We start from the raw sequence: 25,592 nt of genomic DNA on the forward strand, positions 1-25,592 counted from the left end.
GGTGTCCCGGTGCCTGTGTGTCCCACCCCTGTCCCGGCTGTCCCTCGCCCGGTGCCGGTCCCTGGCTGTCCCCTGCCGATCCCGGTGCCCGGTTGTCCCCGCTCTGCTCATCCCGGTGCCGGCCCGGCCGCGCAGCCCCGCGGTCCCTCCCGCCGGGGCGGGCCGTTCCCGGCCCCGCCCGCTCCCGCCCCCGCCCGCCGCCGCGGGTCCCGGAGGAGGCGGAGCCGCGAGCGGGGCCGGCCCAGCCCGAGCCGAACCCAACCGAGCCGAGCCCAGCCGGACCGGACCGTGCGGGGCCGGGCCGGGCCCAACCGCACCGGGCCGCGCCTTATTAGGTTGATCCGAGCTAAGCCGCGCTGAGCTGAGCCGCGCCCTGCTGAGCCGAGCCTTGCTAAGCCGGGCCGGACCGAGCCGAGCCCGGTCGCCGCGCCCCGATGAATGGGATCGCCTTCTGCCTGGTCGGGATCCCGCCGTCCACCCCCGCGGTGAGCGGCACTGGGGGATACTGGGTGGACTGCGGAGGCGGTGGGCTCGGGGGACTAGGAACTGGGAGAACTGGGAGATACTGGGGGTGTGGGGAACGGGGACTGGGGGTACTGGCAGTGGTGCCGTGGTCTGGCAGGTTGTTGGGCAATGCCGGAGGGAACCACGGGCAACCCGGGACCAGGACAGATCTGGCTCCCTGGGGTTGGGGACAGCGGGGCCGGAGGGGTCCGGCCGTCCCCTGCATGTCACGGGCAGTGCTGGCTGCGACGGCTCGTCCCCGGTGCCCAGCCAGGGTGACATGGTGGCAGCGCGGCAGGGCTGAGGTGCCTGGATCCAACACTGGAGCTGGGCTTCCCCTTCTCCGGAACCAGACCCGCAGACGCCCACGCGGGTTTCCTCCGAAACTCCCGGCTGGGCTCGTGGCTCCGGCTGCGCCAGGTCTGCCAGCTCCCGGCACCGGGCATTGTCCCCTCAGTGTCCCCATAGACCCTCGAGGTCACGTCTGGCCCCTCGGCCTCGAAGCAGCGCGGGTATTTGCAGCACCACGCTGCGGATGCTGCTCCCGCGCCATGGGCATCGGCGTCGCCCAACCGTGCCGAACTGGAGTTACTGGGGCGATTCCCGTCTCCCCTGGGAGCGGCGCGGTGCCCAGCCTAAAACCTCATTTCCTGCCCGTTTTGTGCCAAATCCCGGCAAATGCCTGGGGTGGGGATGATGCTGGGGGACCTGGGGCTGGGATCCGGTGGCGGGGGACACGCCGAGGTGGGGACGTGGGCCGCGGTGTCGGGCTGGCACAGCGCCGGCTAATTTGAGCAGAGGTTGCACGTCCTCGCCCCAGAGCTGAATTCGGCCTCTGTTCCTCAGTTCCTGGTTATTTGAACTCAGCTTCCCCGGCCCGGCCATGGGGCTAATAACCGGCCTCAAAGGATTAATTGGGGTGTGCGAAATGGTTCAGATATGAGGAGTGCTGCTCGTCCCAGCGGCTGAGCATTAATCATGGTTTCTCTTCAGATTCCTCAATGCTTACTCTGTACCGCTGAGCGCTGGGGCTTGGATTTTTGGAGGTGGGGGTTGAAACCTCTCGAGATCTGCTCTTCTGCTGCATTTTGGGGTGAAACATGCTCTTCTGGGGGGAAGCGCATTGATTTGGGGGCTTTGCCCTGTTTGCTGGGTGACATGTGGCACTGGGGGACTCGGGAGGGTTTGTTTAAGCCCCCGCTGCCTCCCCCGGGGAGGATGGTGGTGAGGAAGACGCTTCGCAATCCTCCAGCGAGGATTTTGTGCCGTGTAAGCAGAAATCCCGCCCGCCGGCCGCCCTGGGGCTGCGTGGCAGGGGCCGTGCCCCACCGTCCCCAACCCTTTGGCCGGTGGCCACTGCCCTCGTCCCCACGTGGCCGCTGCCTCCGTCCCTATTTACCGGCCCTGCTTGGCAAATTGAGTTTCTTCATGCCTTTTCTTTTTGTTCTTTCTTTCTGAACCCTGAACTTGAAAGACAGGAAAAGCCTGTGCTCGCTGCCGCAATCCTGCCTCACAAGCGCGGAACGCGGCGGGCTGGGGCACGCGGTGCCGTGCCACGCCGGTCCCGCTGGCCACCGCGCGCCTTTCGGGAGCCGCGGCTCCCTGGCTGCGCCAAGGGCCCCGTCCCCACCGCCACCAAGGTTTTAACCTTGCCGTGGGTTACGTGCCGTGGGTTACTGGCACTCGCTGCTGGTGCCAGGGGGGTGACACTGCTGGGTGATGTGTCCCGACCCCCCCACCAGCGCTGCCTTGTCACCGTCATCTGCCAAGGAACCGCCACTGGGTGTTATTTAGGGCTTGGGGACTGTGGTCTCTGCGGGAGGGGACATCTGGTGACCCGTCTCTTTTTGGGGTGGGGGGGGGGGTGGCTTGTGTACCCCTGGTGAGGGGTCCCAGGGCACTTGGAGCCACCAGCTGGGGACTGTCCCAAGTTCATGCGGAGCCACTTGCTGGGAGAAAACACACTGGGACGAGGGGTCGTGCTGGGAAGCCACTGAGCCCTGGGGACGGCCTTTTATTCTCATTAAATGGGGAAAAAAAAAACCCAACGAGATTAGGTTTCAAGTCGGTGCTGTCCCATTAATAAACCAAGTTTGTCTTCGGCAGGCGGCAAGACCTGATTTTAAAAAGGAATGGAGATACATGACCTATTTTAAGCTCTCAAGTTGGAAAATATCGACCTGGCTGCCTCTGGGCCGCGAGCGGCGGGGCCGGCCGTGCGAGCTGCGCCTGCCGCCCGCTCCCGAAAACCCGGCCCAAAACCTGCTTTAAACTCGGCTTTAAACTTGCCGCCAACCTCCTGGCCACGGCGCTGGCTCAAAGCACCCGGAGCGGTTGACTCCTTTGCCGCAGCTGCTTATCCCCAGGATTTCATTAAGTTCTTCCCTTAATTGCCTTCTCTGGCCTCTGCCGACGCGGCTGCGTGTCGCAAGACCCGCGGCGTCGCGGTCGGTGCCGCCGCCGTGGTGGGAATCGCCACGTCCCCAACAGGTTTGGGCTCTGCTGGGGGGTCCCCAGTGCCCGGAGCAGATTGATTTCCCAGGTGGGACAATACCGGGGCTCTGGGAACCCCCCATGAGTAGCACCCCCAGACCCCCCCAGCCACCCCGGTGGCAACAGTGGGTCCCTTGATGGGCTGAGCGCGTGGGGCACCCCGGGGCGGGTGGGACGGAGCGCGGTGGCTCCGGGGGACAATCGCGCTATTGTGGCACATAGTGGGCTCTTTTTTCTGCCGTGCGAGCCGGGGTGGGGGCTGGGCTGCGGTGCCAGCGCTTTCGGGGTGACGTGTGGTCCCTGCCGGGGCTGGCGGTGACTGGTGTGGCAGCGGCGGTGGGACGCTGATGTCCCCAGGTGTGGCGACAGGGAGGTGATGGGATGTGGGCTGGCCCTCTTGCTTTTGGATGCGGAAAAACGTTGGGCTGCTCCTGATTTCAGGAACAAGCTTAAGGTGTCTATGTTGGAGGTGCTGCAGGAGCACAACTGTCCCCAAAGCCACGTCCCCAAAGCCACCTCCTGTCCTCGCTGTGGCCGGAGGGGGCTCAGGACCCCGCTCGGCTCTTTATTGTCAGCGCCCAGCAAGGGATGTGGGATTTGGCACTTGTGCTGCCCCCATCCCAGCATCGCCCACCCGGCCGTGAGCGGGGCAGGGGCTGGGGGCACGGGCAGCCCCCCCAGCCTCCCCCATAAGGATTTTCCGCTGCGGAGAAGTGGGAGCTGAGCGCAAGGTGCCTCTCGGAGCCGCCGGAGGAAATGGCTCATTGTTAGCTGGGCTGGAAAAAAAAGAAAGAGACCCAAAAAATTGCCATAATGAGGCCAGCTTCTATTTGAGGGTTTCCATGGGAAAAACAGGAAACGGAATCCTGTTACTTTTCTAGGGCTCGCTGCTGATAACACCAGTTTTAGGCCAGGGCAGAGAATGAGGAGGAGGAGCTGGGGATGAAGGCACTGAGCTCCCGGTCCCGTTTGCCATGGGCTGGGAGGCAAAACTCATCGGTGCTGCTCTGGGTCGGTGTTTCCCAGCTCTGCTCCGTGTCCCCAGCCTTTGTCCCCTCCTTGGAGCCACCTTCCCCACGTGCTGGGGATGAGCCACATGGGTTGGGGTCCCAGGGCAAGGGGCGCAGGGGATGTGGGACGAGGCCACGGGCTTTGCCGCGGGATGGTGGCACCGTCAGCGCCAGAGAGAGCTGCTGTATTAACAGGGGACATGGTGTCCCCAAACCCCCCACCAGCCACCCTGGGATATGTCCCTGGGGAGCCACAAGCACCCCCAACCCTGGGGGTCTGTCCCTGTGGGTACCGGGCTCCGTTGGGCTCTCAGGGGCAGAGCGTGGTGCTGGGTGTTGGGGATGGTAAAGCCAAAGCCGTGTCCTGCCCCGGTATCGTGACGTGAGGCCATGAGCGTGGGTGGCACGTGAGGCGGCAGCGTGGGCAGGAGCCACGTGGACACGCTCGCATCGATGCGGTGGCATCGGGCTGTGCCGCGGTTACCGGCATGGCTGTGACCGGGGTGATCCGGCCCGACCGGGGATGCTGGTGTGGCCGTGGAGCCACGGTGGCTCCGGGGCTGGCAGCCTGGTGACACGAGGTCAGGAGAGGGGACAAGGCTCTCTGGCCACGTTCCCAAATTTCTCTCCGTGTGGCACTGGCAACCCCTGGGCTGGGCAGGAATGAGAGTCCCATGTCTCTAGGGCTGGTGTCCCTGTCACGGAGCTGCCAGGAGAGAGCTCAGTTTGGTCACGATGTGGCTGGGAGGGGACAGAGCCAAGCGGTGACCCCGCTGGGGTGACACCGGGGCTGCGAAGGGGACGCTGTCGAGATAAGAGTTGGCGTTGGGAAGGAACACAGCGATTTCCTTCCCCGTGTTAACACCCAAAACGGAGCGGGGGGAATGTCAAGGAGCCACTTTGCGGCTCCTCCTGTGGCTTTGCTTCACTTTGGCGCTTGGCTCAGTGTCACCTTGGTGTCACCTGGGCGGTGTCACCTTCCTCCTTTGGGTGATGGGGATGTGGGTGGGGGTCTCCAGCCGGGCAGGTGACTCTAATGTGGGTTATTGGGAGGCACCTGGAGGGTTTCTCTCCATCCCGAGGTGTGGCTGCTCCTGTCCCTGGCTCCCCAGGGGACACAGGGTGTCCCAGGGGACAGGGGGACACGCACGGGCTATGTGCAAGCAAGTGCTCCCCCCAAATCCCTGCTGAGCTGCAAAGCTCCTCCGCCCTGGTTTGTGTTAAAGAGAATTAAAATGCTTTCTCCTGCGGGGCGGTAATCCCGAGGGTGGGGGCATGGCTGGGCGCGCTGCCCAGCGCTGTCACCGCGATGCTGCCCCCTGTTAAACTGCCACCGCGTCCCCCGGGCCGGGTCCCCACGTCCCCGCTCTGCCTGGGGTGTGGGGGTGCAGCCCCTGCCCACTGCTGAGCATCAGTCTCTGCTCCCCTCGGGCTGCTGTCCCCCCGAATGCTGGTTGGGACCGGGGGCCACAGGTGGGACCCCCTGTCCCCACCGGGACCTGCCGCAGGTGGGAGCAGCAGCGGTTTTGCCGTATAAGGGCTGGAAACTGGTTATTGTCTCCACATGGCTTTCTCCTCCCTGAAAATCCTATTAAAACCTCATTTTTCTGACCCTAATCTCAGCTTGCTGCTCGGGGGGGATTAGTGGTTGTCCCCCCCGGCCTTGCCGGCTCCATGATGGAGAAACCTTCTTCCCGCAGGGAACATGGTACCGGAGGAGGGAGGTTGGGGACAAGCCTGGGATGCTGTGGCGGTGGCAGCACCAACAGCTGCCTGTCCCTCTGTCCCTCTGTCCCTCTGCCCAGTGTGACGTTATCCTCGCCGCGTGCCAGGGGCTGCGATGGCCCCGCTGGCAGGGACACCTGGGGGCCGGGACATGGTGTCGGGGTGTCACCCCCCAGTTGGGACCACTGGGGGTGTCACCAGGGTGGGAGAGCTCTGGGAGCAGCCGCTGTGGGGTGACATCGGTACACGATCTCCAGTAAAGGCAGCGCTGCCTTGGCACAGCCCCTCCTGTGCCTCAGTTTCCCCAGCAGGTTTGGGGGTGCCGGCAGAGGGCCCTGCGTCCCGCGTGGCCCCGTGTCCCCGTGTCCCCACGCCTGCGCGGTGGCGGTGCATGCCGGGAGCGCCGCCGGCCCCCTCGCTCCTGTTTGGCTGCGGATTTAGGACACTCCTGTGCACAACAGCAGGGCTGCTGGAGGGCGGCCAGGCGCGCTCGCATTCCTCGCGGTGGAATCTGCCCTCGCCAACGCCGCCTGACCTTTCCCGCTTTGGGAACAATCCCGGGGCCCGTCCTCGCCTTGACACCCCCAGGGGCTGGGGACCCCTTCTCCAGCCACCCCCTGTCCCCCCAGGCTGCTGGGGCAGCTCCTGCCGCTCGCTCAGTGCTGCTGGGAAAGGTGGAGGTGACAGGATGAGACCCGCTGTCCCCAAGGCTGCTGGTGTCACCGGCACCCCGGGCCAAGCCAGCCCCCCCACCGCAGGTTGTGTCTCCCCCCATTCTGCAGGAAAGCGAAGCCACCCTGGGCACCGACAGCTGTGCCAGCCCCGCCGCGCCGCCCGGGCGGCTCTGCCTGCTGGGACATGCCTGTCCCCAGGGCTGCTGCCATGGGACAGCGCTGGCACACACCGCGGGTGACGCTGAGGTGGCCCCGGGGGAAGGCAGTGGCAGGGATTTGGCTCCCATGTCTCCCCGTCCCAGTTTGTCCCCTCAGAGGCACTGGGACGGTGTCACGGGGTGCGCTGGGATGTCCCTGGGGACACAGCTGCCACCAAGCCAGTTGAGCCAGCCCCCTGGGGCTGTTTTGGGACAGAGCTGTGACACCTTGGGCAGGGTGGATGCTGGGGACGTGCCGAACGCCGCGGTGCTGCCGCGACACGCAGGGGCCGTGTGGCATCGCACCCTGGGGACCGTCCCGTCGGTGCCAGCACAGCTGGTGGCTGCAGGGAGCGGGTGTGTGGCATCGTACTGGTGAACTGGTCCTGGTGAACTGGTCCTGCTGGTGGGGCGGTGGGGGGCAGAGGAGGGGGGGCTGCGGTACACGGGGCGGCCCCGGGGCTGCAATCCCAGCAATGCACGGCATTTCCCCGGCATTTCCCCGGCGTGGCCGCATGTGCCGCTCATCGGCCTCCAGCACGGCAGGAATGCGGAGGGGACCCTCGTGTGGGGACAGGGACGAGCGGTGTTTTGGGGGGCGGGCAGGGGGACGCTGTCCACCCAGAGCCCCAGAGCGGGGCTCACCGGGGTGCCGCCGTTTTCCTTGGTTTTCCCGTGTTTTGGCGGGTGGTGATTCGTCTCCTGAGCAAGCCGGGTGGGGGGGGACACTGGCCGCACCCCCAGGCTGTGTCCCCTCCCTGTCCCCAGCATCGGCCGGTGCCCTGCGGAGAGCGAGCGGAGGAAGGAAGGAAGGGGCCCGGAGGAGGGGAGGAGGAAGCGGAGAGGGTGGGATGCTGCCCGAGGTGGTGGAGGAAGAAGGGGGAGGATTGAAAATAAAGAAGAAAGAAAGAAAGAAAGAAAGGAGAAAGTCCAGGCAAAGTGACACTGCGAGCAGGGGGGGGCCACCCGCTCTCCGTCTGTCCCACCCTCTGTCCGTCCCTCTATCTGTCCCGCCCTCCATCCATCACACTGTCTGTTCCACCCTCTGTCTGTCCCTCCATCCATTTGTCCCACCCTCTATTCTACCCTCTGTCCATCTATCCATCCATCCTACCCTCTATCCATCTATCCATCTATCCATCCATCCCACCCTCTGTCCATCCCTCCATCCCACCCACCCTCTGTCCCTCCATCCATCCTTCTATCCATCCATCCCACCCTCCGTCTGTCCCACCCTCCCTCTGTCCATCCCTCCATCCCCCAGCAGCCGGCTGGGGTGCAGCTGCCGCCCGTCTCACCGCGTTTCTCGTCGGGGTGTGCGCAAGCGGCTTGATCGAGCGTGTCTGTGTGCAGCCTCACCGGGCTGGGAGCCCCCATGCCAACCACTGCCAGCCCCACGGCCCCCCCAGCAGCTGGGGGGCTGAACCGGCGGAGGGGGCTGTGAACCCATGGCCGAGCGCCCACCCCGCTGCGCCGCACTCGCTGGACCCGGACACCCATGGTGGAGCAGAGCGCAGGCGGAGGGGCGCGGGGGTCCCGGCGGCCGCTGCGGGGTCCCCCCCCGGCCCCCAGCGCGGTGGCGGTGGTGAGGAGGGGGCTGTGGAGTGTGGAGCGAGCGGGTTGGCGCTGGGAACGCGCCGTGGGGGTGGACTGCAGCTCCCCCGAGCCCCGCTGCCTCCGGCTCAGCACCCTGCACCGCCACGCCGGGCCCCCCCCAGAGCAGCGCTGGCCCCCGGCCCCCCGCCTGGCCCCCCGCTCCGACAAGTGCCGCCGGGTGAGAGCCGAATGCTGGGTGTCGCGGTTTGGGGGGATGCTTTGCATGGGATGCGGGGATGCTCTGCAGGGGATGTGGGGGCTCCTCTGCTGCGGGGGGTGTTTTGGGGCAGTGCTGGGGGTGTCACAGCGGTGTGTTGTCCCCTTTGTCCCCCCCAGTGCTGGGTCAGGGGTGTGTTGTCCCCTTTGTCCCCTCCAGTGCTGGGTCAGGGGTCCGGGCTCCTGCGGTGCTGGGGATGCACCTGGTGGGAGGGGACAACACAAATCCTGCCCCCCAGGAGGGAAAAGACCCTTTTGCTCTGCAGGAATGAGACAGCGGGGAGATCTACCTGTGTCCCCATGCTGGCACAGTGACATTTTTGGTGGGTGGCGAGGACCTTGTGATGGAGGAGGGTGCTGGGGACAAATGTGTGAGCCCACAGCGGGACCACCACAGCTGGGGGACGTGTCCCTTGTGTCACGGGCGCGCCGGAGCCGTGGCCACGGCTCCGGCGCGCCCGTGACACAAGGGACACGTCCCCATCCCTGCGGGTCGGGTGCTGCCTCCACCGATCCTCCCTTCTCCGAGGGCTTGTCGGTGCCGGTTAAAATCAGCGGGGCACATTCAGCTGTCAGCTTAAAAATAATCCAGCGAGCCGGCGGGCGACACAATGGAGGGCGCAGATGGGGACAGGCGCCGGGACGCTCCTGTCCCCTGAGGCAAAGGGATGGGGGGGGGTGCCCAAGGGAGCGCAGGGCGCCCGTTGCCATCTGGTTTTGGGTCATGGGGAGAGGGTTTAGGGGCTCTTTGCCCCCCATGTGGTGCTGGTAGTGGGGTTTCTTGACTCAACTGCGTGAGGATTTGGGGCATCACGACTCTTTGTGTGTTTTGGGGTGGCTGCGAGCACACAAAGTGCTTGTACCCCCCCACCCGGGTGGTGATGGAGCAGGTCGGTGGGTGCTGTGCCAGGGATATGGTGCCATAGCTGCGCCCTCACCATGGGGACACTGTTCCTAGGGGAATGGGACCCCCATTTTCATAAGGACGGGACCCTGGGGCCCTATGTGGGACGTGCCGGCATGGGCACCCCCCCCCAAACTGCCATCAGATTCACCCCCCGGCAGCAAAAAGGCCCAGCTCAGCACAGCCACAGACAAAGGCTTTTTGTGCCTTGTCCCTTTGTGTGTCCCCTGTCCCCTCCCCGCTCCCCATCCAGCGCTTCGACCCAGACAGCGCCTGAATTTTAACACCCTCGCCCCGGGATGGGCCGACTCCGCTGGAGACACCACACGGGCAGGATCCCGGCGGGTCCCTTCCCGCCTGTCCCTGCCCGCTCCCAAGTTGCCGGTTTCTCTGGTTTTTAGCAGAGTTTGGTGCTGCCGGGGCACTGGGCAGGACTGTGGGGCTGCAGATGTTCACAGCCAGATGTGCAGCCAGATGTGCAGCCACATCGCTCGCTGGGGCTGTGCTAAACCCCCCCAAGCCCTGCTGAGGTGGCAGGACTCTGCTGTCCCTCCTGGTGACGTGAGATGCCGGTGGCTGCTCCGGCTTCAGCGCAGCCCCGCTCCCCCTCCGGACACCAGGATGGAGCCACGTCCCTCTGTCCTTCCTGTCCCTCTGTCCCATCTGTTGCTCCCGGCATTGTCCCCTGCCAGAGCCCGGCCGGTGCTGGGTCCCTGCCCTGGGCAGCATCGCTCATCCCGCCGCTTGCCCGAGGTTGTCACCGTGGTGTCATCGGAAGGGGACCGACCTTTTGTCCCCAGCTCCCCCATCTCTCCTCCTGCTGGGTCTCATCCAGACCCCCAGGCACAGCTCATTTCCCTTTATTTTTTCTGGTTCTTTTTCTTTTTTCCTTTCCATTCATCTTCTCCCAAAAGCTCCCGTGTGAGGAGTCCCAGGGGATGCTGGTGGGGGGGCTGGAATTTCAGCTGGGAGGAGGGCGGAGCAGCTTTTTGGGCAGATCTCAGATTTTAGGGGACTGATGGGGGGTCCTGACCACCTACACCTCCCACTCCAGAAGTGACATCTTCCTCCTCGCTCCCCACAGCCAACGCCGGGCCGGAGAGATGGGGTGTCCCCAAACGCCAACGTGCCCCCCGAGGGCACTTTCCCCTGGGTGGGCCCCAAGACGCTGGTGCTGCGGAAGAGCTCGCAGGGGGGATTCGGCTTCACCCTCCGCCACTTCATCGTCTACCCCCCCGAGTCGGCGATACACTCCACCACCAAGGTAGGGCTGGGAGCTGGGGGGGCTGTGGGGACCCCCAGGGCTCTGAGGTGCCGTGGATGGGTGCAGGATGCTGGGGGTGCGCAGGGGGTCTGGGGAGCCATGGAGTGGACCATCCATCACCTGCTATGTTGGGGTGCCTGGGGCTGGTCTCCCCCCATCCTCCTGTTCCCCAGCTGAGCCCCCCCAGGTCCCTCAGCCGCCCCCCAGGAGCGAGGGACTGATGGTGCCCCGCGGCACCGGGCTGAGCCCCGTCAGGGCGGGGGCACCGGGGCCGCGTGGGAAGGAGCCGGATCAGCGCCGGGAGCTGCAGATGCTCTTGGGAAAGGGTTGGGAATGGCTCGCGGCAGCCGGCGGAGCCGAGGCCGGCGGCGCAGGGCGCGGCTGGCGCAGCACCCGTGGGTGCCGGCGGGCAGCCAGGTCCGGGGGCTGAGTTTCGGTGGGGTTGACTCAGCAGGGAGCGTGACGGCAGCACCGCGCTCACCGCGCCGCGCTCCGGCACCGCCGCACCCAGCCCTGGGCTGCCCCGCGGGCTGGGAAGGGCTCTGGGTGCCGCAGGGTGAGGAGGGGCAGGGATGGGCTGGAGTCCATGTCCCCGGGACCCTCAGTGTCCCCACACTCCTGCTGGGACACTGCAGCAGCCCCTCATGTACCAAGGCAAATGGGATGTGGCTTTTCCTTCCTGCCCCCAAGATGCCTTCAGCCCCCTCCTCTTCCTCATTGCTGGGAACGTCCCCCTGTCACACCGGGGTGCAGACAAGTCCCTTCCCAGCACCCCGGAGGGACCTGCCCGCCCTGGGGACATCGGGTCTTGTCCCCGCTGCCCTGAGTCCACTGGGCGCTGGTGAAACCCCTTGGCTGGAGCCGAGTTCATGTCCCCCCACCAGGGACAGCAGGTGGGGTGACAAACCCTCTGGGTTGGTGGGTCCTGGTGGATCCGGTGTCAGGAGGTAATTTTAGCCAGGGCGGCGGAGGCCAGAGGGACACGCAGGTCCTTCCAGGGCCTTGGTGGGGCTGGCACCCTCCAACCCCGTCCTGGTCCCCTCCTGGTCCCTTCCTGTCCCCTCCCGGTCCCCCTGCCACGGCTGCCATGGCTCAGCCACCCAATTAAGTAGTTTTTTATCTCTTCTCTCAGCAGGAGGAGGAGAATGGGAACCGAGCAGGTGAGCACCAGCGCTGTGCCGCGATGGGGACCCCCACACAGGGGGTGTCACTGCCCGATCGGTGGGCACAGGGGGTGTCACAAGTCTCAGTGGGTGTGTGGGGACATTGTCACCATCTCTGCTGCCACCACGGCCCAAAGTATCAGCTGGCGGTGAAGCAGCGCGGTGCTTTGGTGGCACTTGGCATGGCAGACGGGCTTGGTGTCCCCAAAGCCCTTGGGACGTTTGCTGGACCTCACGCCCAAGGGGGTTTGTCCCAAAGCTGTGGTGTCCCCGCACGGGGTGTTTGGGGACAGGGACACAGCCCTGCCGGCAGTTGAGGGTGACGTGAGCGAATGTGAAGGTGTCAGGACGGATTGTCACGCCGGCAGCATGATGAGGCGCCGGGGCTGCTGTCCCCGGGGGCCGGGCTGGATGCAGGTGACAACAGCCAGACCTGTCACCCAGTGCCCATCAGGCCTGGGGGGGCAAAACTGGCCTCGCTCCAGGAGGCCCCCGGGGGTTCAGCGTCCCTTGTTGTCACCATCCATCCACCACCCCCCAACCCTCAGGTTTTTTGCAGCACCTGGTGACATTTGTTCTTGCAAAGGATGGTGGCTGCAGCCACACTGGGGGGGACATGGGGTGACCTGAGCGGGGTTTGCCCAGGGCAGGACTGATCCTCTGCAGGTCCTGAGTGCGGGTGGAGGGGCTTGGGGACACGAGGTGGGCACCACGATGGGACAAACGTGCTTCTTGCCATGGGGCGGGCCCAGCTGTGTCCCTGACCCTCTGTCCCCGGGCAGCAGGTCCCCCCCGGAGCCGCCTGGAGCCCATGGACACCATCTTTGTGAAGAGCGTGCGGGAGGACGGGCCAGCTCACCAGGCTGGGCTGCGCACCGGTGAGGGGGGAGCTGGGGGCCGGGGGGGGTCCAGGCTGCTTGGGGACACACGTGATGCTCTGCCAGGGTCTCTCCTGCTTGTTCTGCTCTTTATCTTGCTTTATCTCTTTTCTTGTCCCCTGTCTCCCTGCTCTCTCATCCCTCAGAGCAGAGTTGGGGACCCCATGGGTTGGGTTGGCTTTGGGGTCCCCACAGGACCTAAACCCCGCTGTGAGCCACCGCAGGGACAGCTAAGTGCCACCACGTCCCCACTCACCTGTGGTGACACTGTCTTCTCCCCCTGCTCTGTAGGGGACCGGCTGGTAAAGGTGAATGGCGAGAGCATCATCGGGAAAACCTACTCGCAGGTCATTGCGCTGATCCAGAACAGGTGAGTCCCCAGTGCGGGGAGGGGACATGAAGGGGACATGTCACAGCAGGCACTTTCCCCTGGTTGTCACCAGGGCTGGCAGGAGCCGTGAGTCACTTGGGCACCTGCGGGCAACTATGCCGCAGGGGAGCAGGGGCAGGCAGTGACACACTGTGACTGTCACTGGGGACAGGGACGTTCATCTCCTTGCTGGGGACAGGCAGGGACTGACCCCCCTGTCCCCTGTCCCTGCAGTGACGATGTGCTGGAGCTCGCCATCATGCCCAAGGACGAGGACATCCTCCAGCTGGTGAGTGTGCTGGGGACAGGGCTGCGCCCAGGGTCCCCCAGTGTGGCTGTCCCGGCGTTTCTGCCCCCCCAAACCTGGGGGGCTGCTCTGTCACTGCCCACGCTCCTCCCGTGCCTTGGGTGGGGGGTGGCCTATATTGCTGGGGACACTTGGGGACATTTGGGGACTGAGCAGCATCCCTGGAGCAGCAAAGGGTGCAGAAACAGATGAACTTTAGGGGCCAGGACAGGAAGGATTGGGGGATGTAGCCCCTGTTTTTTGGGGGGGGCAAAGCTGGAGGGTGAGTTGCTCTGGCTCCCCACCCTGGGCACTCGCTCCCATGAGGCTGGGGGGGTCTTAGTGCTCCAGCAAAGGGGGGGTCACACGTCTGTGCCCGTCCCGGGTTCTGAGGATCCCCCGGGTGTGGAGTCAGAGGCACCAGTGAAAAGTGAGAAGGGAGCTGGGGCCATGCCGGGGTATTTTGGAAGGAGGGGAGGGAAAGGGGGGGCGGCATTTCTCAGTGCTGGGGGTGCCCCATAGGAAAGTGGGATGTGGGGGGGCTGCAGCCCTGCCCAGCTCACTCTGATGGGGGGTTTGTGGGGGATGTGGGCAGCACCCCCCACACCTGCCTTGTGGCTCCGCCCCCCCCACCCTGACCCCCTTGTCCCCCCACAGGCGTATTCACAGGATGCCTACCTGAAGGGCAATGAGCCATACTCTGGGGGGGCACAGAGCATCCCCGAGCCCCCCCCCATCTGCTACCCGCGCAAGACCTACCCCTTCCAGACACGGGGCGCCGAGCCCCCCCCGGGCCAGCCGCTGGACCCCCGTGCCCCCTCGTCCCCACTTGTCCCCACCGCGCTCGCCAGCACCCGCAGCGATGGGGGGGGCAGCCCCGCGCACCGCCCCGACCAGCCACCACCCGGGGGGCCCCCCCCGCGCCCCACCGCCCCCCGTGGCCCCCCCGGCTCCTTCTCCCGCACCGGCTGCCCCGGCAACGTCGCATCCTCAGTCGCATCCCCGCTGCCCGACCGCTATGGGGTCCCCCCGGCCTGCTACCCCAAGCATCTCCCGGAGCACCGGACTCACTGCGGCTTCAAGGAGGGTGTGGGGGGGCTGTCGGGCCCCCCCCGGGACACGGCGGGCAGGGTGCCGGGCCGCCAGGAATGCCAGCAGGCTCTGTCCCGCTGGTTCTGCAGCCAGGAGCCGCGGCGCAGCTCCTCGGAGGAGCGGCGGCACGCCATGCCCCCCCGGCACCGCAGCGTGTCCCAGGACCGCCTGGGGGGCTCGGGAGCGACCCCTCGGGGGTGGCCGCACAGCGCCTCGCACGACACCCTATTGCAGCCCCCCCGCGAGGGCTGGGCGCCCCGCGCCCGCTCCCACCATCACCTGGGCCGCTGCGGGCGCTCCATGGAGGCTCTGGAGCCCGGCGCTCTGCTCGCCGCCCGCCTGGACCGCTCCGCCTGGCCGCCCGAGAGGGGCTGCCGGGCCACCGGCACCGCCGCCGCCCACCCCGTCCCGCACGGCTCCTTCGCGCCTTCCTCCTCCTCCTCGCGGGAGCCGGCGCCCGTGCAGAAGCACCCGTCGCATCCCAACCTGCCGAGCGCCGACGATTCCGGATACATCGGGTACCGCAGCTACAGCCCGTCCTTCCAGCGCCGCACCGGGCTGCTGCACGCCCTGTCCTTCCGCGACCCAGCTTTCGGTGGCCTCCCCACCTTCAGCATCTCACCGCGGCCGGAGAGGGTGGTCCCCGCCGTGCCACAAGCCACCGGTCCCCAGCCGGTCCCCAGCGCGCCCCGGGAGCAGCGGCCGGAGAGCAGCCGGGCGCCCGAGCAGCCCGAGGAGCGGAGGGAAGAGGTGGTTTTGCGGCAGAAGCCGCCCACGGGACGCAAGATGCCGCCCCCCCTGCGGCAGATGAACTTTGTCTTCCCCGAGGGGATGAAGGAGACGGACATTTGTGACCCCCCCCCGGCTGCTGGCAAAGGGGACAGGCTGGTGGCCGAGCGGACAGGCCGGCACGTGGCTCCGTTAGCGGCCCCTGAGGACTCCCTGGCGTCCATCCCCTTCATCGGTGAGTCGGGGGGCTCGGGGCGGCTGCTCCAGGAGGCGGGGTTGGCAAGTCCCATGCTGGGGAGGGAGAGGACGGGGGAGGCTGATGCTTTGGCTTTGCTGGGGGGACAGGAGTGTGTCCTCCATCCCAGACACCTGAAAACCCACCAAAAAGCACCAGGGGTGGTCCCAGCAGGGACTTAGTCCCCATGTCCTGTCCCAACCCCTCCTACAATGTTGTCCCCCCACCCCAGACGAACCCACCAGCCCCAGCATCGACCTGAAGGCCAAGCATGTCCCTGCCTCCTCGGTGGTCTCCAGTGCCATGAACTCGGCCCCCGCTGTCGCCACCAGCCCCCCTTCGCCCACCTTTGCCTTCGCCCTGAGCCGCCACTACTCCCAGGACTGCAGTAAGTGCTGGGGGGGCTCAGACAGGGGGTCTGCGGGGATGGAGGATGGGCAGGAGCAGCCCCCCCAGCCCCAGAGCTGAGCAGTGTGTGCTTTACCCATGTCCCCCCTCCCAGGCAGCATCAGGGCTGGGCGCCGCTCCTCCTACCTCCTGGCCATCACCACCGAGCGCTCCAAGTCCTGCGACGACGGTCTGAACGCATTTCGGGATGAGGGGAAGATCCTCAGGTAGGGCTGGACCCCCCTCTGCTCCCAGTCCCCTCATCGCACAGCCCCTGTCCCTGCCACCCCGCTCACGGGGGCTGCTGTCCCCCCCAGGAGGATGCCCAGCCGGGTCCCCAGCCTCCGCATGCTGAGGAGCTTCTTCACTGATGGGGTGAGCGTTGTGAGATGTTGTGGGGTCCTGGGGATGCCCCCCAACCCAGGGGTTGCTCTGCCTGGCTGGGGCACTGGCAGGGAGGTGATGCTGATGGCATCGTCCCAACCGTGCCCCCCGGTCCCTCCCGCAGTCTCTGGACAGCCTTGGCACGTCCGAAGACGCCCGTTCTAAAAGACACTCAACCTCCGACCTCTCGGACGTCCCGTTCAGCGCCGTGAGGAAGGAGGGCTGGCTCCACTGCAAGCAGATCCTCACCAAAAAGGGGAAGGTAGGCGGGTGTCCCCCGCAAAACCCACCCAATGCTGTGGATACTCCTCACCATGAGCATCTCTGAGCACTGAGCCTGGCCGGTGATGTGGATGCTCCCCGCCATGAGCATCCCTGGGGTCTGTGTCCCATCCCTGGGGTCTGTGTCCCATCCCTAAGCCCTGTGTCCCATCCCTGGGGTCCTATCTCTGAGCCCCGTGTCCCATCCCTGAGGGCCATGCCCCATCTCTGAGGTCCATGAGCATCCCTGAGCCCCGTGTCCCATCCCTGAGGTCCTCAAGCATCCCTGAGCCCCATGTACCATCCTTGAGGTCCATGAGCATCCCTGAGCCCTGTGTCCCATCCCTGAGATCCTCGAGCATCCCTGAGCCCTGTGTCTCATCCCTGAGGTCCTTGGGCATCCCTGAGCCCCATGTACCATCCCTGAGGTCCATGAGCATCCCTGAGCCCCGTGTACCGTCCATGAGCATCCCTGAGCCCCATGTCCCATCCCTGAGGTCCATGAGCATCCCTGAGCCCCGTGTACCATCCCTGAGGTCCGTGAGCATCCCTGAGCCCCGTGCCCCGTCCCTTCTCCCCGCAGAAGGTCGGTGGAGGCATCCGGCAGTGGAAGCGCGTCTTCGCCGTGCTGCGCACCCACTCGCTGTACCTGTGCAAGGACAGGCGGGAGGCGGTGACCTGCGCCCCGGCCCCAGGTGAGGAGGAGCCGCCGATCAGCATCCGAGCGTGCCTGGTGGACATCTCCTACAGCGAGACCAAGAGGAAGCACGTCTTCCGCCTGACGACCGCTGACTTCTGTGAATATCTCTTTCAGGCAGAGGATCGGGAAGACATGCTGGCCTGGATCAAAGTCATCAGGGAGAACAGCAAGGCCGAGGGCGAGGTGAGAGCCACATGGGGCTCCCGGCTGCCTCTGGCTCTCCCGGCACTAACCGCCTCGGCTCTCTCCGGCTCTTTGCCTTGTGCTGCTTCCCCAAAGGCCACGGCCGGCTCCTGCGCAGCCAGGCGCAGTGGGGCTCGCCGGTCCCCTGCCGTGCTCCCAGGGGTGCACAGGGACTCGCGGTCGTCGCTGTGTCCAAGAAGAATGCGGCTCTGGGGTGTTCGGTGGCACGGCTCTCTGTGTGCTGTACCGCGGTGCTCGGTGGCACAGTTCTCCATGTGCTGTACCAGGTTGTTCGGTGGCACGGTTCTCCATGTGCCGCACCCTGGCAGGGTCAGTGCCGGATCGGCCGGCGGCGTTTGATGGGAGAGGAGCGCGCGTGGCTCTGCCGCGGTTGTTGTGTCTGATGGAGAGAGATTTGTCAGGGAGATCCCTGCGAGTGTCACGCGTGGTGTCTGCGCGGGGCTGGCGCCGGGTCGGGGCTGAGCCCTCGCCAGGCAGCCGTGCTCTGTGCAATGAGCTGCTCGGGTCTGGGGTGGGGAGAGCTGCTCCCCGGGGCCACGGGCTCCAGCGAAGGATGATCTGCCAGACTGGATGTGCCGGTGCCGTGCTGGTTGTGCCGGCGCTGGGCTGGCTGTGTGCTGTCTCCCCGTGGTGCTGGGATGGCCATGGTGGCCTCGTTTGGTTGCAGCGATCGTGCCGGGGTTGTGGCAGGCTCCGGCCCTGGAGGGTGCGTTGAGCTTGGAGCGGTTTCTGGTTCTCTGTGGCACTGGAGGGTGCCAGGGAATTGGCGTAGCCGGCAGCACCGGCACAGGGAAGATGTCGCCAGGTTGGAGCACGTGGAGCTGTCTGGGCACCCACAGGGGCTGTGGTGCCGCTGGGCAGGACCGTGTGGGCAGCGTCCTGCAGGGATGAGCGCGTGTTTTCGGATGCTGTGTGGTGCCGCGGGTGTGCCTGGCGTGGGCAGACAGAGCCGTGCGTGCCATGGGGGGACGTGCTTGTCCTCGAGCCTCTGCGGCCGGCTCGGACCCCCGCACCGCGGCAAGGAGCCATGGACACCGCAGCGGCTGGTTCGGGGCAGCGGGGACCCCGTCCTGCCCTCGCCTGGTCCTGCCGGCCCTGCGTGGTGCCCGGCAGAGCATGGACTTGCCTGGGGCCACTGGTGGCCACGCTGCTCAAGCTCTCCCTTCCCCTCTTCTCTCTGCCCCCCCAGGACCCCGGTTTTGCCAGCCAAGCGCTTATCAACAAGAAGTTAAATGACTACCGGAAAGTGAGGTACGGACTGGGGGGCGGCGGGCACCGGGACCCCCCAGCACTTTATTCACCTCCATTTTCAAGTGATGGAGCAAAGGCAGCGGCTCCGGTGATGGGGCAGTGCCAGCGGCACCCCGCTTCCCTCAGGGGGCTGGGGGGTCTGGTTCAGCCAAACAGTCACTGAGCAAAGGGTTAAAGGGGCTCAGTGCCCCCCAGGAGCCCCCGGTACCCAGTGTGGGGTGCAGCCCCAGGATGCTGGGCAGCCCGGGAGAGATGCTGGTGTTTACTGGGAGGTTTTGCACGGGGCTGGTGCCGCAGCCGTGCGCCTCCTGAGCCCCCTGCTCTCCCCGCAGCCCTGCGGGCACCAAACCCGATTCCTCGCCCAAGGGCTCCCGCGGGCTGGGGATCCGAGCCGAGTTCCTGAAGCAGACGGGAACCAGCGCACCCCGGTCCCCCAGGCAGGATGTGGCTGTCACGAAAGGTGGGTCCTACCCAGGGACTTTGCAAAGAGGGGGGGACCTTTTCCCAGCGCTGCCATCGCGCTCATCCCCACAGGGCAGCAGGGATGCTCTCGCATTTGTCCCGACTCGTTAGCAAATGATTCTGTGGGTTTGTTTCCTCCCCAGATGAGAGTAGCTCCCAAAAAGCCCCGTGGGGTATTAACATCATGAAGAAGAACAAGAAATCTGCCCCCAGAGCCTTCGGGGTGAGGCTGGAGGACTGTCAGCCTGCCCTGGACAACAAGGTACAGCCCTGGTGGCAGCGCCAGCCCCTGGGGACACCCCACCCGGCCCTGGCAGCCCCGTCACCTGCTCCCTGTCCCCGCAGAACGTCCCCCTGATCGTGGAAGCTTGCTGCAAGGTGGTGGAGGACCGAGGGCTGGAGTACATGGGCATCTACCGCGTCCCCGGGAACAACGCCGTGGTGTCCAGCCTGCAGGAGCAGCTCAACAAGGGGGCCACCGAGATCAACCTGCAGGACGAGGTGAGGACATGTCCCTGTCCCCATCCCTGTCCCTGTGCCTTTTGGATGCTCTTGAGGCTGTTGTACCTGGCTCTGTCACCATCCCTGTCTCCATCATCACCATCCCTGTCACCAACACGATCTTCCTCCCTGTCTCCATCGCTGTCACCTTCCCTGGAGTGGCAGGGCCGCCTAGCGGTTGGCGGCAGCAGTGTAGGTGGCAGCCTGGGGACACATTTGTGTCCCCTTGTGGTGACACCAGCACAGGGCTTTCCTTGCCCGATGCAGGGTGGGCACAGCTGCCCTGCCATTCCCACAGCCACAGTGGTGCTGGCTGGTGTCCCCCTCGGTGTGGGTGGCCTGGGACCCCCCTGGCTTGGGGACAATCTCCAGTGGGTGCCTGGGGTGGTTCCTCTGAGCAGCCTCTTCTGTCCCCGCAGCGGTGGCAGGACCTGAACGTCATCAGCAGCCTCTTGAAATCCTTCTTCCGAAAGCTGCCCGAGCCTCTCTTCACCGATGGTGAGTCGCTGTGTCACCTGGGGTCCCCACGGTGTCACAGGTGTCCCTGTGCTGATGGCCACATGTTGGTGGCTGATACCAGCAGCCCATCCCACCTGTCCCTGCACGGGGGACATGTCCCCAGACCCTGTGACAGAATGATCCAGTGCTCACCCAAGGTGGCAGGGAGCTCTGCAGACCCCTCTGAGTCCCCAGTGCCAGCTCTTGTCCTTGTCCTGCTATGCCCTGCGCCAGTGGGACCCCACCAGCACCACAGTGTCTCTGGCTGGTGCATCCGGGGGTCCCTGTCCCCAGGGGGTGCCCCCCGCCCCATTCTGACCTCCCCTTGTTCCACTTCCAGATAAATACAACGACTTCATTGAGGCGAACCGGATCGAGGATGCCAGCGAGAGGATGAGGACGCTGAGGAAGCTGGTAGGGACATGGGGACAACCCTGGGCCCCCACTTGGGGACTGATGTGGGTGGGAAGGGGCGGGGGGGTGAGCAGAGAGCTGACCTGGCGCCTTCCCGCAGATCCGGGACCTGCCAGGTCACTACTATGAGACACTCAAGTTCCTGGTGGGTCACCTGAAGACCATCGCGGACCACTCGGAGAAAAACAAGGTATTGTCTGTTTGTCTGTCCATCCCAAGGCCAGGCAGGCCCCAATTGGATCTGGGGAACAATTTCTTCCCCAAAGGGCTGTGGGGCATTGGAACAGGCTGCCCAGGGCAGTGCTGGAGTCACCATCCCTGGAGGGTTGGACAGACAGAGATGAGGTTCTCAGGACATGGGGCAGTGCCAGGGGTGGGTTATGGTTGGACTCCATGATCTTGAGGGGCTTTTCCAACCCAAATGATTCTGTGATTGTGGTGGGTTGGGAAGGGAGATGGTGCCTGATGGAGTGAGGGGTGACCACAGGCACCAACCCTGGCTCTGGTTGCAGATGGAGCCCCGAAACCTGGCGCTGGTGTTCGGCCCCACGCTGGTGCGCACGTCCGAGGACAACATGACCGACATGGTGACGCACATGCCCGACCGCTATAAGATCGTGGAGACCCTCATCCAGCATGTGAGTGGCGCTGGCGGCGGGAGGAGGGGGCTGGTGGCACCCAGGGGATGGTGCCCCCTGCCCGTGCTGAGCCCCCATCCCTGAACCCCTCCTGTCTCCCCCCACAGTCAGACTGGTTCTTCAGTGACAAAGAGGACAAGGGCGAGAAGGTGAGTCCTGTCCCCTAGGGGGTCTCACTGTGTGGCGGGGGGAGCGCACAGAGCCCCAGTTGGGCCCTGAGGTGCCATCGGCAGCCCCCTGACCACTGTGTCCCCCCCGTCAGACCCCCGTGGATGAGAAGGAGGCTCAGTCCGTGCCCAACATCGAGTACCTGCTCCCCAACATCGGCAGGACGGCGGCGCCCGGCGATGCCGCAGGTGAGGAGCAGCACCCACGGCACCATTTCCCCCTGTCCTGGCACCCCAGGGCGCCCCTCCAGCTGCTGCGTCCCCCCCAAACACCGCTGCAGTGCTGGGCTGTGGCAAACTGGGACATCCCAGCATCCTTGTCACTGGAAAATGGGGACGTCCCCATCAGGGGTGACACGGGAGCCCCCTCCCCGCTCTCCCCTGTCACCTCCTCTCCGGTGGCTGCTCCTTGTCCCCCAGCCACCCGCGGGACCCCCACCTGTGCTCACCCCCACGCTGCCAACCCGGAGACCGGGAGCCTTTTGATGTTCGACTGATTTCTTATGTTCTTTCCTTGAACTTCTCTGTGCTGTCCTCTTCCTCCTCCTCCTCCTCCTCCTCCTCCAGCGGATCTCCTCGAGAGCTAGAGCGGGTACAGTGTCCACCCCGGGTGCATTGCTCACGCACTAACCCCTCCGGTGACCACGAGAGAGCGGGAGCAGGGGGGACAGCGGGAGGGGATTCTGTCCTGCCCAGACACTGTCCCCAGGGTCCCCAGCGTCACAAAGGGCGGCTGAGACCCTGGGGAGCCCCAAATCCTTTAATCCTTGTTCTCCCACATCGTTGGCCAGTGGCACTGGAGCTGTGGGTGGTACCTCCCAGCAGGGATGGACGCTGGGTGGCCTGGGACCGGCGCACACAAATCCTGGGGTTTGGGGGGGTCCCAATGCCCCGGGGGGGTCAGCACCCCCTTTCTGCCTCCCCCTCTCTCGTCGTCAGCAGCTGCTAACCCCATCCTGGGTGCGCGGGGTGGGAGGAGGTGTCTGTTGTTTTGTCCTTGTCATTCACACCATGGCAGCAGAGCCAGGGCTGCCTGTCACCCCTGTGTCCCCATGTGTCCCCTAATGCTCCCAGTGAGTCCCAGCCTGTCCCAGACCCCGCTCCAAGGCTGGATGTGGCATTGAGCCAGGTCCCTGTGCCCCATCTCGGTGACATGGTGGTGGCAGCACCGTGCCCAGGCCCAGTCCCCTCTGTGCCCCATGGCCGTGGGGGGGTTGTAGTCCTGCCGGCGGCATCCTGGCTGTGTGTCCCAGCTGTGTGTGCCTGTGTGTCCCCTCCTTGTCCCCACCCCTCCCCGTGGGGCTCTGCAGCAATTGAGCAGTGCCAGGGCCACCCCTGCACCACCAGAGCCCCCCCACCCTCCTGGGACCCCCTTTCACCACCAGACCCCCCCCAGCCCCTCCTGCAGCTGCCAGCACACGAGCCCACTTGGTGTTGGCGTCCCAGACAGGAGCCAGCCCGTCTGATGGCCCCGGCATGTCCCCATCCTGCTTTTGGGGAACAGAGCAGCATCCCCCCATCTCTACCCACCAAACCCCCTCCCCAGCACACCCCCCCACCCAGGGCCTGACTGACCCCCCCTCTCTGCTCTGCTTTACAGGCTTGACCCGCAGCGGCTCTGCCAAACCAAAGGTAAGAGGGTGTCAGTCTGGGGGGTGGCAGGGAGGGACACGATGATGGCTTGGGGGGACACAGAGCCTGTCCCCAACCCTGGCACCGCCATCCCTGACTCTGGTGTCACCGTTTTCCCAGGGCACATGGCCGTCGCGGAAGGTGCCGCCGCACCGGGAGCTCCTCGCCATCCCCTTCGTCTCGGCCGCCGCCCGCAAGAGGAAGAAGAAGAGAGAGGCCGAAGGTGTCGGGAGCAGCACCGATGACGATGCGGAGCGCAGGGACACTCCGAGCCGTGAGCAGGAGGACAAGGGGACCGTGGCCACCCCGCCAGCCCCCCACGGCACTGGCACCGAGCCGGCGGTCCCCAACCCAACCGCGGTGGAGCGGGAGAGCTCCCTAGAGCCCGGGGGTGCCGCGTTGGATCCTGCGCCCGACGCTCGCTCCATCGTGTCCGGCTACTCCACCATGTCCACCATGGACCGCAGCCTCTGCTCCGAGGGGCCCTCGGTGGCCGGGAGCCGTGGGGACGAGGCGGATGACGAGCGCAGCGAGCTCAGCCACATGGAGACGGACACCGAGAGCCGGCAGGTGGACGGGGGGACCGGGGACGAGGACAAGACCCCCACGGGCCGCCCCTCCTTCAACTCCCACCACCTGATCCAGTGCGACACGCTGGCCCGCAGGAAGATGGGGCGGCCCCGGCCGGCCGGTGACACCCCAGCACCCCCGGGGGGGGACGACCACATCCCCCCGGGCCGGCCCTCGCTGCGGGAGCAGCTCCGGCAGCGGCTCCGATCCTCGGCCGACGACATGGGGGTGCGGCTGCGGCGGGCCCGATCCCCCGAGAGCCGCCGCAAGAAGAGCAGCTGGCGGCGGCACACGGTGGTGGTGGCACCCGGTGGCCTCAAGGACCTCAACTTCAACGAATGGAAGGAGCCGCGGGGGCGGGAGGTGGCCCTGGGCCCCTGCCGTGACAAGGACTCGGGGCTCAGCAGCCTGGAGTCCCCCAAAGCGAGACCCCCGGCCCCCACGGAGGCACCGGGCACCGTGACCCCCCCGGGCACTCCCGCCACCCCCCTGCGCTTCCCCCAGTGTCTGTGACCCCCCGAGATGTCCCCGCTGTGTCCCCCCCCTCCAGCCAGCGGTTAATTTAAGGACTCACCTTCGTTCTCGTATTTAATTGTGCTCTGGACAAGCTGCTGTTATTTAACGAGTCTCGGTGGCCCCCACGCCACAGGTGGGACAAAGCCACCTTGTCTCCTTTGCTTTGGGGACCGGCGGTGTCCCATAGTGGTCCCATGTCACCATCCCGAGGCGCCCCGGCCCCCCCGGCAGTGCCAGGAGGGGTGAAGGGGGCTGGTGGGGACTGTCCCCCCCCCCGCTGTCCCCAACCGCGGCGGCGCAAAGTGCGGGCGCTTCCCTGGGTGCTGCGGTGAGACCTTGGGGATATTGGGGACCTTGGGGACCCCCAGGGTGCCATCGCACTGACCTGGCTCTGTGCTGTGCTGGGGGGGGGTGGCTGAGCTGGGGTGGCCCATCACCACAGACAGGGTCCCCACGGGCTGGGTGTGACAAGAGGGGCTGGCAGTGGTTGGGGGGGGATGACACTGCTGTCACCTGCACCCCCGCGCTCCGCACAGCCCCCTCCCCAGCCCAGAAGCACTTTAGGATTGGGGACGGGGGGGTACATGGGGACCCCCGGCCTCGCTGTGCCATGGGCTTGGGGGGGGGGGCCGGGGGGGGGGGGGATGTCACTGTTTCTCCGTGTTGTTCTCATACGTTATGCAAATATTTGCTGTAAAGTTGTTTTTCTTTCTTTGTAAATATTGTCTCTGACTGTGTAACATATTCCAAAGGATTTATAAGGATTTTTTAAGACGTTTTGCTCAGCGGAAAGGCCATTTCCCCCCCCCCACCCCCCCAGGGGACGTGCTGGACCAGTGTTGACTTTTTAAACCCTCCTGCATGTGCCCCCCAGGCCCCCCCCGTGTTGTAGAAGTCGGCCGCAGAGCCGCTATATGCAAAACTGCAAAAAAACCCCCCAAACACCCCGCTTCGGATGCTGCCCCCCCGCCAACCATCCCAGTCTATATATTGGAAATAAACTGGTTATTCAAGGTGGTTTCCTGCTGTTATTGCACCCCCTGCTTGGGGGCGGTCAGCACATGGAAGGGTTTATTGTGGGTTTGCTATGAGTGTGGGGGGGACGAGATGCACCCCCCCAGCACCCCCAGACCCATCCTGGGGGGACCAGGGTGATTTGGGGATCACAGAATGGACTGGGTTGGAAAAGACCTCAGAGATCAAGTCCAACCCTTGGTCCAACTCTATTACTAGATCATGGTACTAAGTGCCATGTCCAAGCTCAGCTTAACAACCTCCAGGGATGGTGAGTCCCCCACCTCCCATTCCCACCCCATCAAAGCGACCCAAGACCCCAAACCTGGGGGGGGGGGTGAAATAAAATACCATAGAAAGAGCAATTAAAAAAAAAAAAGTAATTTTATTATTAAAGCCAAACACTCTGATAGAAAAGAAAAGTAATAAAGGGAAAAGGAAACTAAAAAGCAACCCTTTGTCATCGGAGTTTTGTTTTTTTGCAAGTTACAATGGTCACGTTGCGCACAGAACTACCCATGGCACCCACAGCGACACAGGGACGGGGCGGGGGGGGTGGGGTCCCCCCGACACCCTCGCTTCTCTTTTATTTTTTTAAAGGTTTTTTTTTTTTAATGATTTTTTTTTCATTTTCAAACAGTTCACGAGAAAATTCAT

The 25,592-nt window shown here is 65.3% G+C and overlaps 1 protein-coding gene across 2 annotated transcripts; it reads left to right on the forward strand.

Annotated features, from left to right (window-relative positions):
* Nucleotides 1-286: 286 nt before the first annotated feature.
* On the forward strand, nucleotides 287-24,934 carry ARHGAP23 (Rho GTPase activating protein 23). Of its 2 annotated transcripts, none has more exons than XM_082070702.1 (24): nucleotides 287-485; nucleotides 10,404-10,583; nucleotides 11,716-11,743; nucleotides 12,529-12,624; nucleotides 12,916-12,994; nucleotides 13,229-13,283; nucleotides 13,938-15,336; nucleotides 15,569-15,724; nucleotides 15,839-15,950; nucleotides 16,041-16,098; nucleotides 16,232-16,369; nucleotides 16,952-17,251; nucleotides 18,462-18,523; nucleotides 18,856-18,983; nucleotides 19,129-19,247; nucleotides 19,331-19,486; nucleotides 19,906-19,984; nucleotides 20,325-20,398; nucleotides 20,499-20,588; nucleotides 20,911-21,036; nucleotides 21,144-21,185; nucleotides 21,299-21,392; nucleotides 22,804-22,835; nucleotides 22,956-24,934. In XM_082070702.1, the coding sequence occupies exons 1-24, from the start codon at nucleotides 435-437 to the stop codon at nucleotides 23,916-23,918; spliced, it is 4,617 nt and encodes a 1,538-aa protein (XP_081926828.1). In that variant the 5' UTR covers nucleotides 287-434; the 3' UTR covers nucleotides 23,919-24,934. The 2 variants fall into 2 exon arrangements, with proteins under 2 accessions (XP_081926828.1, XP_081926829.1); XM_082070703.1 differs by having other exon boundaries at nucleotides 12,532-12,624.
* The last annotated feature ends 658 nt before the right edge of the window (nucleotides 24,935-25,592 follow it).

The sequence above is a fragment of the Streptopelia decaocto genome (genome assembly GCF_964273445.1).
Source record: "Streptopelia decaocto genome assembly, chromosome: 22".
NCBI classification, from domain to species: domain Eukaryota; kingdom Metazoa; phylum Chordata; class Aves; order Columbiformes; family Columbidae; genus Streptopelia; species Streptopelia decaocto.